The sequence below is a fragment of the Artemia sp. Qi Xiang Cuo genome, chromosome 18 (genome assembly GCF_049724085.1).
Source record: "Artemia sp. Qi Xiang Cuo chromosome 18, ASM4972408v1, whole genome shotgun sequence".
Classification (NCBI taxonomy): domain Eukaryota; kingdom Metazoa; phylum Arthropoda; class Branchiopoda; order Anostraca; family Artemiidae; genus Artemia; species Artemia sp. Qi Xiang Cuo.
In genome coordinates this window covers 18,757,103-18,771,119 of record NC_142811.1, presented here as the reverse complement: position 1 = coordinate 18,771,119, position 14,017 = coordinate 18,757,103, and the positions used below count along the sequence as shown (strand labels likewise).

At 32.6% G+C, this 14,017-nt stretch overlaps 1 protein-coding gene across 3 annotated transcripts in view; it reads right to left on the bottom strand.

Annotated features, from left to right (window-relative positions):
* Positions 1-14,017, bottom strand: part of Cip4 (formin-binding protein 1-like Cip4) — a 175,529-nt gene that overhangs the window by 43,897 nt on the left and 117,615 nt on the right. For all 3 annotated transcript variants that reach the window (XM_089104402.1, XM_089104403.1, XM_089104404.1), the window contains 3 exons: positions 11,716-11,881; positions 7,023-7,208; positions 3,702-3,935 (listed from right to left, as the gene is read on the bottom strand). In XM_089104402.1, coding sequence (XP_088960528.1) covers positions 3,702-3,935; positions 7,023-7,208; positions 11,716-11,881 — 586 coding nt within the window. The remainder of the gene's footprint in view (positions 1-3,701; positions 3,936-7,022; positions 7,209-11,715; positions 11,882-14,017) is intronic.

Sequence of the window (14,017 nt, the reverse complement as noted above, 5' to 3'; positions counted from 1 at the left end):
GAAGGAAACAGGATCGCAAGAACGCGAGATTGAGAAGAACCAGAGGTTTAACGAAAACTGCCAAAATTTTAAGAAAACAGAACTGCAAGAATATGAGAAAGAGTAAAGCCAGAGATTTGAAGGAAACTATCAAGGTTTGAAGGAAAAAGAACCGCAAGAATGTGAGAATAAGAACAGCCAGAGGTTTGAAGGAGATTGTCGAGGTTTGAAGAGAAAAAACAAAAGGTTTGACGGAAACTGTTGGAGGAAACAGAACTGCAAGAAAGTGAGAATGTGAAGCGCCAGAGGTATGAAGGAAACAGGATCACAAGAATGTGAGATTGAGAAGAGCCAAAGGTATTGAGGAAAATGCTAGGGTTTGAAAGAAACAGAACCGCAAGAGCCAGAGGTTTGAATGAAACTGTCGAATTTTGAAGGAAACAGATCCACAAGACTGTGAAAATGAGAAGATTCACAGGTTTGAAGGACAGAAAACTTCAAGAATGTGAGAATGAGAAAAGTCAGAGTTTTGAAGGAAACTGCCGATATTTGTAGGAAACAGAACGGCATGAATCGGATAATAATAAGAGCAAGAGGTGTGACAGAAACTGCCGAAGTTTTAAGGAAACAGAATCACAAGAATGTGATACAGAGATATTCCAGATATTTGAAGTAAACTGCCATCAGAAAATACACTAAAATTCCCAAAGAGGATCAAAGGCGGAATCGTAAGCAGGTGGAACTACAGTGGACAACTGGTTTCGAATGAATCTCATAGCAAAGAAGTCAGGAGAATTTTTAATTGTGAAAACAGGGTACTTGACATACCCTAATAATAGTTTGATGCCTAAAGCGTTTATATTTTCTACTCATGTCATAGTTAACTTGAAAACATATGATCTAGCTTCGTCCACAATTTGATTGTTATTTGATAGGCATGTAGCTATCGATCTATTCAACTATAATCCTTTTTTTGCGAGGGGGGGGGGGGGATATCCCATTTCTTTAAAAATAAAGAGTTTCGAAATCATTTAATCGTCCTTCTCCTTTTCCCCTGTTTTCTTGACATTTTCCATCTTTCTTCAAAAAATCTCAAAAATAATTTCTAACTCCACTGTGCCCCTCAACAAAAAGACCTCCTAGTTATTCTGTGTTATTTAATTTCATTCCATTTTTGTTCAGTATTCCTTCGTTGAAATTATAAAAAACACGAAAAAATCATAAGTGGGAAAGAGTTCACACCCCAGAACCACACCATTTTCCATCACCACTAAAACACTCATCTATCCTCATGCAGAGTATCATGACTTACATTTCGTAAGAATCCCAGTTGACGACAGGCCACAGGCGGAAGCCACGAATTAAGAAAGAAATAAAAATTAGCTCTCATAATATCAATTACTCTTCTAACAATATTAAAAACACAGCACAAATAAATGGTAGTAATCAAATAAAAAATAAATTCTCTGCAATAGTTTTCAAATTGTTTAAGGAAATAGGGGGTTCTTTCAAGAAGTCTTTATTTTGGGAAGAGGCTTAATGCCAAACTACTTTTCATATTGTTTTAATTTATAAAAGTTGTTATATTGTTTTATATTTATAAAAATTGTTATAAATTTGTTATATTGGTTTATATTTATAAAAGCTGTTATAAAAGTTGTTATATTGTTTTATATTTATAAAAGTTTTTATATTGTTTTATATTTATAAAAGTTGTTGTAAAAGTTGTTATATTGTTTTATATTTATAAAAGTTGTTGTAAAAGTTGTTATATTGTTTTATATTTATAAAAGTTGTTATATTGCTTTATATTTGTAAAAGTTGTTATATTGTTTTATATTTATAAAAGTTTTTATATTGTTTTATATTTATAAAAGTTGTTGTAAAAGTTGTTATATTGTTTTATATTTATATAAGTTGTTTGAGGGAAAACGTGGGACTTCTTTGCCCTTAATAGAATTGAATGAAAAACTGGCCTTTCTTCACAAAAAAAAACAAAATAAATAATCAAAATATATACAACAAGTAAATTAAAAATAGATTAATCCTAACCGACACCAGGCTAAAAAAAAACAACAAAAAAACATAGACTTGAGAGCAATTTACAGTCCCTACATGTAGAATAAGATCAACTTTTGAGATGAAGGAAAAAAAGAAACCGAAAAATAAAAGAAGAAACATTCAATTGATCACGAACATAAATGATACACAGATAGAATTGTTCATTAATTCATTAATTTCAAATGTAACAGAAAAGAAAGAGTAAAAAAGGAATTTTACACAGTACGTTTCTCTGATTTAAGCAAAGGCAAGAAAACGTCTTGGGCAATGCCTGATGACGTTTTCAGGATTTTTTTTTTGCTTACCGCACCTTGAAAAGCTGCACTTACCTTGGCAATATTTACACTTGGTTTATCATTTTCGAAGTTAGAAAAATGACTTAAAAAAGACCTTGAAAATTGTCACATATAAGGTATGTAGGAGAGGATCGCTACATCGAGGAAAAAAGGCCTTTTAATTAAACTACATTATCAAAATAGCAACATTGTCACAGATAAGCCACGATTGTCACAGATGTCACACATAAGGTATGCAGGATAGGATAGCTACATCGATGAAAAAAGGCCTTTTAATAAAACTACATTATCAAAATAGCAATATTGTTCACAAATAGTAAAAGTTAAAAGTTAAAGTTAAATTTTTTAAAATTAATTATATTGCAAAGATTTCATATTCGTTGTTATCTACCTCACGCCACTCTTTAGTTTTTTCCTTTATAGCTCGACAGTGTCACTTTGTGTATGCACATAATTCTGTAGAGTGGGCTACAAAGACATAAATACAAACCCCCTAACCACAGAAAGCGAACTAAAGAATCATGAATAATGATGGATTTTAAAATAGCCACTTCCACTTCAATTTTAAAATTACCTCTGAAATTATATCAGAAACGTTTAAATTTTTCAAAAAGACCACTTTTTGTTTGCTAAAAAAAAAAACTTAAATTTAATCATTATAATATTATTTAAAATAAATAAATTTGAAAATGTTAAACTTTATTAAAAATAACTTAGCTGATTTACTATGCACATTAGAAAACCGTAAGTAATGTTACGACTATGAAGCCCTGCAAAATAATTATCCCTCCTATTCAGGGTCAGAAATTCAGGTCCTATTCAGGGTCAGTGGGGAAAATACGCACATTTTCCCCACTGAGTTTAATTCTAAGATTAAATTTTTCATTAGCTGAGTTTTAATATAGAAAGTAAAGAGCTCAGTTTTGTACAGCTTATTTAAAGAACCGCACAGACTATGCTAATAGGGGGCATATGACCCCTCTATTTTTTGTCCCCCACCTTGCAGATTTTAACAAATATATTTTTGGAGGGTGTTTTCTTTGAAAAGTGCCTTTTTTTAAATTTTCATTGAAAAATTAGAACGAAAAACGAAATTACCCCCCCCCCCAATATTTTGAAAAAATACATTTCGCTACCTTTCTCCCCCAGTTTTCGTGAATTAACACCACTGCTAGCAATAGCGTTAACTATGTTTCTTTCTCTCTTGGTTCTTCCTTTATAAATAGTTACAAAAAAACACACCTTTTTTATTCTAAATACTTTTAACTGGGAACCCACCTCCTCCCCAATCAAAGTTTCTAACAAAAAAATGTTTAAATGTAAGACTCCCTAATAGGCCAATCTTAAAAAAGAGAAAATTTATACCTTGCTAACAGCAAACAGGCCTTTAAGTAGTTTTCGATGCTTTGCCTTTCCAGAGCTGACTGTACCACGAACTGAGAAGCCAACCTCCTTCATACTAGAAAAAGTGAGGTGGCCGTTCGCTGCAAGGTGCTGTGGCATGGAGGTATCGTCAATGTTTGTACTTAAGTCTTGAAATGGAATGTCTTCAGGGGGTGATAAACCGGTTTTCAATTTATCTATGACTAGTTTTGAATCCTGGAATGAGATCATAAATATTCTTAAACAATATCTTCAATTCATTTTTTTGCCAAGAGCTTATCCCTTTTTTAATTAAAAATCAAATTATATTTTAGAGGATCAGTATTTTGTTAACATTACACTGGGAAGTTGATCATTTCTTGTATCAGTTTGCATATTTCTTTTTTCAAGATGGGGCTCAGAGGTTCGCGAGACAGTGGGTAAATTGCCTTGCCAATTCTTGTGCAAATTTAAAGAGTATGGGTAACTTATTAGAGTGGAAACTGGCGCAAGTGTCGAGAAAAAAAGCTATCAGCACCATCTAGCGTTTGACGAAACTTGACATTTTTTCATACTTTGCAATCTTTTTTTGTCAGAAACTGAGATGAGATACTTATTACTACCCTAAATATTACCGATTACACTAATTAAATTAATTATTTGTATTTATACACTGAAAAAATGCCAAGTGTCTCCAAATGCAAGATGGTGCTGATAGTTTTTTGTCGACACTACCACCAGTTCCCACTCTTACAAGGTCCCCAGTCTCTTTGCGTTAAATCTATGAATCAGGGAAATACGCGACTTCAGGGGTGAATGAAGGAGCAAATACCCTGAGCTAAGGATCTGGACGCCAGCGGGCTTATTCAAACCTTGAAAACGTTTATATTCAGGAGCATCAATAATAATATTTTTTTTTGTATAGCTTCTAGAAGTACTGCTAATAATTCTCAATGGAGCAGTTACCCAATTCTGGAGTTGTGAAAGGGACCGAGCTTGACACACCCCAGAAACATGATATATAATAATAATAATGTATTTTTTTTTATCCACTATACAAAACATGCAATGAGCCAGATCGGACTTTAAAGTAAAAAAAGAAAAATATTTGAACCGCTTATCCGATAGCTTAGCTTATGGTATGGGGGAAGTTAAACTAGAATATTTGGATACCTTATTCGATAGCTTTTTAAACCACATAACAAAATCAATAACTCCATATATGGTAATCATTTTTCTGAACGATAATGTCAAGGTAACTAAACCAAAATTTTTAGCAGCAAAAATAAGCATGGCAGACCAACAACAAATCATTAGCTTATGATACGGGGGAAGCGCAATTAAAAATTTTTCTGACCCCTCCCCCGCATATCTCCACCTTTTTATCGGTAAGGATGTTACTGAAATCTTTTCTGTTACAGAGATAACATTTTTTCTGTAATAAGAGGGGAGCCGCCCCACAGAAACCCAGATTCTGGCTTAGTCACATTGAAGCAATGATGAGAGATTAATTTCTACCCCCCCCCCCTCAAATCACTTTCTATATTTATCTGATGGCTTGAGAAATTTAGAAAAAACTGGACATAAAAAAACTACTTTCAGAACTTCCTTGAATTATAATCTTTTTTGCCTCCACATCAAGCATTTTTCAGGCACTTACAAATTTTCCAAGTTTAGGGCGGGGACAATCCACAGACTATCAGTCAGGACTCACCATGAGGGCCACTCACCATGCCCCATTTTCCCCATTCCCATTTTCAACATATGTACATTAGATTGAAACAGGCTGGGGTTTGGTATTATCTTCACAGAACCATCAATTTTTATACTCATACTAGCAATAAGTAGGGGGATTCAAATCCCACCCCCATGAAAAGTGGGCTTAAGTCCCTTTTTTTTGTTAATTCAAGTAACTCCAACGTCTCTTGCAAATTTCATTAGTGATTAGAGGTTGCTTGGTCCGGACTCCCTTTGCAGGGTATTCTGGGATTCTTTACAGGATTCCAGGGTACTGCAAGTATTTTTCTGAGGCAATTGTTTTCAACTTCAAGTTCCTATCTTAAATCCTTTTTTCGGTGGTTTTTTATTCACAACAATATAAGTACTGGAAAAACACTGCTATTCAACAATCGCAGCTTGAGTTTTGGAGCATCTGGAACACCTCCACACATTAATTAACGCTTCCCCAGCATAAAACCCTATGATTAGTACTTCAGCAACTTAATGAAAAAAAAAAAAAAAAAAAAAAAAAAAAAAAAAAAAAAAAACTAAAGTTGTTCATGTTACTTGACCACTCTACTACTTTTAATTAACTCGGGCCAATCCAAATCAATCAGGGCGATCGTGCTAAAGTGATGGTCATAAAAAGGTGGTAGAGGACTTACTCAGATAGGAACCTTTTTTATCTACTGCCCTTTTTAAGCAATGAAAGAGATAAAATGGCACTGAAGAGCCACTTGCCACCATTTTCAGCATCCTACCATCACATATCTGGCTTATCATACACATACCTGTTTACAGTTAGAATGAATATCTTAAATAAAAGGATTAGAGAATACTTACATGCTGCAGAGACAGTACTACATTTTTGTCAGTGTTGTATAATGGCTAATTATAATGGAAGAGATAATTTAGCTTTTATTTTTGTAGAAATCAATGATGACCGACGACTTTCCCTATTCCTGTGTATATTTTCACATACACACACAAAAAAACGAAAAAGAAGAAATGAAGTGCAAATAGTATACAAAGTATTAAGGTTAATTAAAGGTTAAACTATTATTATTATTGCCTTGTTATTATTATTATACTAATTTTATTATTTTTACGTGTTGAATTTTTGTTAAAATTAAAAATTATTGTTGAATTACTAAAATAATATCAAACTATTATTATTGAATAAAACTAAACTAAAGATAATTCAAAAACTGTATGTTTGAGGGAAATCTTCCTGAGATGTCGTTTAGTCGTTGTGCCATAGTTTATAATTTCTACAGCTTTCTTGTAGTTTTTGCTAATTCTTTATACTTTACTTACTTTTATATTTTGTAGCTTTCAGAACATTTTGTAATTTTCATTTTGTACATATTTCGTAATTTCCATAATTCTTCCACATTTTCCACATATTTTTGTATTTTTTATTTTATAATTATTTATTTTAATTATTTTTCTAGCCTATTCACTTTTAGAACAACTAAAAACTATATTAAAACAAAAAGTTTTACATGAGCTAAGGCCCGACGTTACAAGTTAGAAGCACTATAAATTACCCCAACACATATGAGGAGCCCTCACATACCTCAATCCCTTCAATCCCACACTTACCTCATCATAAAGAATGGATTTTGCTGCTTTCTCCATACCTTCATGGCATTTATCTACAATGGGACGAACTGATCGCTCAACTCGAAGGGAACTAAGCATAAAGGACATAAGACTCTCCGTTCTTGATCTGTCAATTCCTTGAAGGGAGTCAAATACTAGAGGCATACCTTGTCCGAAGTGTGAAGCCTAAAAAAAGAAGTAATTTTTGAATATAAAAAACTAGGAGTGGGAGAAAAGTTGACCCTCCTAGTCCAAAATATTCTAGGAATACGTTTAGCGTTGGCAGAATAGGTTTTGTATCCAGTGGTGGATCCATGAGAGGGGCAAGGGGGGCGCGCGCCCCCTAACGTAGTCTAAAGTAGTGTAATTTACTTAATTAACGCAAGTTTGCGTTAATTAAACTTGCTCCTAACGCAAGTTTATCGGATCAACCTATTTTGCGCCTCCCCCTAAAAATTCCTGGGTCCGCCAACGTTTGGATACATTAAATGGGTACATTTAATATAGGATACATTAAGGATACATTTAATGAGCACCTGAAACATAAATTATCGTTTGTGTCTAACCAAGATCCAAAAAAAGCGATTGGAAAGCAATGGAGTGTGAAAAGCCCACAATAAATTTTTCAAAACGAAGCGGGGGGGGGGGGGGGGTTTCTCTGCCTCTTCAACCTTTTTTAATGTAAAAAAAAAGGCTTTTTATGTGCAAAAATGTATTTTTCATAATTAGGAGGGAGCAAAATAGTTTAGCGATGAAGGGGGACCAAATGCCCCCATCCCCTAGTTGATGCCCCTAGTGTTTTATCAAATAACATCCCTGTTCGATCTTCTGAGGGCAAGATCTCAAGATAACCTGCCGGATCATGACAAAGGTGCACAAAGGGTTGAAGACTAGCGATTAATCGCTAATAAAATTACTAGTTTAATCAGTAATTATTAACATATTCACGAGTACATATATACAATAATAATTAATATAATACAATTGTGGTTGGCCGAGAGCAAAAAAGTAACCATATCAGACATTACAGAAGAACAAAACTTTCTGGGCTTGTTGCTTACACAGGATTAAGAATAATAACGAAACAAGTAGTTATATGCACGCTGTTTTTTATTTGTCTAATTCAAATTTTTTGAATAAAAAGAAACATAAAATTCCCGGTGTTACTAACTTATTGTAAATATTATTCACCTAATAACTGTCAAAAATGACGATTTTTTATCAAAATAAACTCAGTGACACTGAGTTTGAGTTGGATAGCTTCAAGGATTGATCAAGGTCAATCCTTGAAATCAGAACTACGAAGGTAGGTGCGTCGCTACCTTCCTTCCGACGAAGGAAGGTAGGTCAGATAATAACTCTGGGCTCTGAGAGGGCAGGGATAATTTCGGTAGAGGATTTCCTTACAGCCATATATTTTCTGCCTATATAGACAACTATATAGACAGGACCGCAAACAGGATTTTTTTCGGTGGGGAAAAAGGTTTACAAAAGGTTTTTTTTTTTTTTATAAAAAAACTTTTAAAAACGCATCAAAAATTTACTTATATTCTTTTTGTTATGATTTTACAAGTCGGACAAACATTTCGGGGGGGGGGAGAACCACCTTGACAATTTAGCTAATTATTGCAAATTTTGGAGGTCGGACTAAAAGCGAAAACATCTCGGAGTAGTTTATAGGGAGGTAGAATGTAAACACCAGAATATAACCCTCGTTCGAAGACTATATATTCTGTAACAGCCTCTATATCAGTGGTTCCCAACTAATCTTGGGTCATACCCCACATAGGCATTTCTAAAATCAAAATGCTCCCTCGTGACATTTAAATTTTGTTATTCAAAATTGAACCTGAAGGAAGCTTAAAAATTATTAACTTAATATCTTTTTTTAGGTCGTCCTCAAGGCATATTTTATCCCAACGAAAAATATTTTATGAATACAACACCTTTTATACAATGCATAACGTCAATATGAACCATGTTCAGAATACATATTGTTCTTAATAAAATAAAAATGACACTCAAGCCGTTTCAAGGCTTAAAATCCAAATTTTTCAGGAATTATAATAAGTTTCTTTTGAAATTTTCAAATCCTTACTTATAATTATTTAAGTATTTCTATACTTATCTATATATATATATATATATATATATATATATATATATATATATATATATATATATATATACTTATCTACAGTACACTTATATACTATCTATACTTATAATTAAGTTTATTTGATGGTTTTTTTTTTTTTGGTTCTGCTGGGTAATATCACGCAACTTCATACTGTCAGTGACGGTAGTAATTTTGATTCAACCCTGGCCATAAATTCAACCCCAAAAATGATTCACTAAATACAGGTAAATAAAATAAACTCTGTGAATACTAATACTGCTCTGTAAAGTCTACGTACTTATTCCATGTTGGTTTAAGAAAAAATTCAATCTATTTTTCAAACATTAAAGTACTACAAGACCTTTGGTTATTCTGAGCTGATTTTAGTTAATTTAACCAAGGTTATATATAAAATTCTCGAATAAAAAAGATTGTTTCATTTCATAATCTTATATCAGAAGAAAATCATGGGCAATATTATAAAGCTCTTGTTTCTTTTTTTTTGCTTTGATTCTCATACCAATTTGTTTTAGAACCACAACTATAGTTTTTCATATGTCAGTTTATTTCATTTAATTCATTTATTTTTTAATAGCTTTTGTGTGTTTTTATCATCTCCTAATCTTGCTTTTTATTATATGATAACTTTTTATTTTGTGTTTTCACTTATTTTGTGATTTATAAGACTTCCGACCGCGAGGTCGGAATATCTAGACCTTTGTTAGTAATTGCATAAAAAATTTTTGTTTTTTATTAACCTCCACAGCATAAATCAAGGGTTTTACAGTTATTGTATTTTCATTTCATTTTATTTATAAATGGCAAGACCCCGTGTTTTCAAACATTAATTATATTAAATTTAATTGAGTTAATTTATATAGGATTTATTCCCCCCATTTTAAAATAGAAACCTAAAAGTAGCATTTGGGGACGTATCTTTAAAAATAAAGTTTAGCCCATCGAAGGTAACTTTCACAATCTTTAGTTTACTACACATCTTAGAGAATTTATAGAAATGTGGCGAGAACCACAAACATTAATATAGTGGATGGTTCCGGGCGAAGGTTAGGAGGATGTCTCAACAGCACAACGAGTTTGCCAAAAATTTCTCAACTGGGTTAAACAATTCACTCTGAAATACAGCGTTCCAAAAAAAAACACAAAAAATGCGTTACTAGTAACAACGTTATTTATTTTATTTTTACTTTATTAATAAAAAATGGAACTTGACAAAATGTATACATATATGTAAATATATAATACATGAAACATAATACGGAATTATATATTACCAATAATGTATCCCTTGGGTAATTTCGTGATTTGGGCAATATTTAACTTTAAAAGTAACTGTTTTGATTGGCCAATCAGAGTGAAAAAATAAAGGTAGTGTTTTTGAAATTAGGAAGCTTAAAGTGCAAAAAACACTAAAAATAAAACCTGACCTTGATTAATGACCTTGAATTAACCTTGAATTGGTTAAGTGAAATCTTACACAACCATAAACGTCTTAGAACATTCGGGAACTCAATTTTTAATGGAAAGATGCAGGTATGCAGTTTTAACACTTAACCGACACCTAATTTATAAATAAACAACTTAAAAATAAAGAACCTATGTGAAATATCAGCAGAAAATGAGCGAACAAAATATTCATCTTGTAGCTTCAAGAAACTTTAACTTTCCTGATAGCTGTAGCAAAAGACATACACTGCCATTAATTGACAGTTAACTGAAAAAAAAAAAAAAAAAAAAAAAAAAAAAAAACAAGTGACTGAATGAGTAAACTATGCAAGAATATAACCCTAACATCCTGTTTCAAAATATAAATTGATAAGAAATGTATATACCATTGAACAGCTAAAAATCTAATCTATGCATTAAAAAATTTATTAAAAAAATTCATTAAGATCAAACATTATTAGTTAATTGACTTACCTATAGGAAAATATTTTTAGATAAAACCAATTAGGTTATCCTCTTTTATGGTATTTATCTCTTCACCTGACTATCGACATTTTAATAAAATCCTCCCCCCCCCCCGCTGATTCGAAAACATCACTTTTCTTACTTAGTTTTGACACATTCTCACTAGCCTATATTTGTCCAATAGCAAAAACTTGTACAGTCCGATTGATACTCGAAATACTTGACCATATTTGGGCGGTACAATCGTTCGGTTCGGCTTTTTGTGTAAACAGGAAAAGTCTCCGCTTGTTCCCCTTTATGATTCAGTTTGCCAATAAAGAACTTACACAATGAGAAAGATCTTAATAGTTGTATAACAACTAAAAAAAATTGTAGAAAATCCCAGTTTTTAAAAACGATTTGACCTAAGATGGAGCCACGGGACAAAAAATGTTGATACTTTGATGACTTTGGTACTTCAAGAGTATCAGTTTTCGTTTAGTATGAATTCGTAAGCTGAATCCGACAGATACAAAACACAGCGTTATTGAGCCTCGTTTGGATACAAATTAGTGTACATACAGGCTTTTCAAAATAAATTTTCCCGTTTTAATTAATCGAACCTTTTATAAATTTCGAACAGAATTTCAAAGTGTTAAAACCAACCTGCAGTTCGTTCGTTTTCTGGAGTTGTCGGGCATACTCATTTTTGGCATCGTCTGCTAGCCTAGATTTAATGGCGTTGTTTGCTTTACTTTTCTCCAACTCTGCTCGCGATAACTGAAGATCAGCGTCTGCTCTTTTGTAGGCCTCTTCTGCTTTTTCTGATTCCCTGCAAAACCAGGAAATATATTGTAATTGTAGAAGCTAGGACAGTCATGCTTCGAATGCAAGGCCGTTCACTAGGGCTGAATAACTCACCGAAATGCAAAAAAAAAAAAAAAAAAAAAATGCCATGAAGATACGCGCTCTTCGGTTATATAGTGGCTCAAAAGAACCCCTTTCCATTTTCATCTCACCCCCACCTCCCTCTGAATATGAATTCTGGTATAACTCCTGTCAAATTCATTGACATTCTTAATATAGAGACAAGCAGCAGACAATTCCTTCGGAAATTAAAATATATTTTTGACAATTAAAACTCCATCCTTAAAAACTGTTTATTTAAAAGAATCAAGGAAAAACGCATTTAAGAATGTTAATTTTCTTTTCTTTGACGTCAGTTGTAAAAAAGAAGAATAAAAAGAAATTAAATCTGTCTTTAGCCTAAAGATAAAAAAAGGAGACACGTCCAGTTTTACTGCCTTGACAGTACAAATATACAAGATCGACTTTATAAAAACGAGCTTGCCCTCTGTGCCAAAACATTGAATGTTAGGAGCCACATGCCAGCTCTATGAGATAGCTTATGCTAAATAAAAATGTCAAAAATCCTCACATTTAAAGCAAAAACACACCTAGTTATTGTCTTTGATCTGCAATCATAATTCTGAAAAAGATATGAAGAGGTCCAACCTTGGGGGAGGGGGTAAAAAATACACGGAAAAGAGCATTTTTTGGCAATATGTTTGTTACACAGAAACACAGTATATAAATAATAGACAGTATGATCGTTGCCTATCTCACACATTATAAAAACCCGGACCGAGGTGCGAGTGCTCCGGAGAACGTAAAAACTTAAGCGACATTAGTTCTGTTCGACATCTGTTCGCGAGTAGACAAGTCAGATTTCTCTTGAACGCGAACTTGGCTTCAACGTTGTAGCACTAAATTTTAAAGAATCTAATTGTAATTAATTTATTTTAATACAAATATGAAAATCGGTAATTAGAAGTGCAATGTTATTATTTGATGTTTTTAGGAATTACAAGTAGGTTTCGAAGTCTTGAGTTGGTTTCAAAGGCATTTTGAGAAAGTTTCTTCCAAAATACGTGATCCAGGGTAATTGGACCGCTGATGGCAGATCAAATGAGAGGAGCTATATATATATATATATATATATATATATATATATATATATATATATATATATATATATATATAGCTATATACTACGAAAACTTTACGGAAAAGAAAGTTTTTTAAAAGAAAAGTAAAGGCCATATTAAACTTAAGATCAGTAGAAATAGAAGCCTACAATAATTCAAACTCAAAACGACCAGAAATTATTATTAAAGAATAAAAAAGGAAAGGAGAATAATTGGTATGGCGGTAACACTGCACATAAATTTATATACATGTATATACAGTGGGCTGTAATAATGCAAAAGGTAAGTATAATATTGGTTTAAGAATGGAAAGAAAAACAAAGAATGAATTTACAATGATAATCAAGTTAAAATCAAGTTAAAAATAATTAGAACCCGAGTCCTAAGATTGGTCTCAATCTGGAACCCTTACCGCTACCTAAATTCACAAAGTGCAAAGATTTTCAAACAGAGGTGTTTATACTTTAAAGTTCATGAAAGGTCTAAGAATTTCATACAAAAACTTTCATACACACCGAAACTAGCTCTTATCTTGGCTCTCCGCCAAAACAGGTAATTAGCCTTTTTCAAGTCACAGACGCACTACAATCTGAGAAAACAAATATCACGACGTGAAAAAAAAAGAAGATAAACCATCACATCTATTCCACCAGTTATTAGAAGAAAAACAAAGATCCTCTATCAAATTTCGAATGACATTTCTATGGCCCAAAAAGAGCATAAACGAGGAAAAATTAAATGGAAATTAAAGGAAATTAAAGGGAACATTTTTCCTTACCAATAAAAAAGGAAAAAAAAAGGAAAGTCTTGATGCTCCATGGCACATTACTACTATTTAAAACCACAGACTATTGTGAAACCTAATAGATAATCTGTGCTAAAACTGTTAGGTTGCCCTTTTGTGGTAAACAATTTTGAGGCAAATTTCAAATACTCCCGCCACTTCGTGGATCCCTCTCCACTATGAAATTTCGGCTATT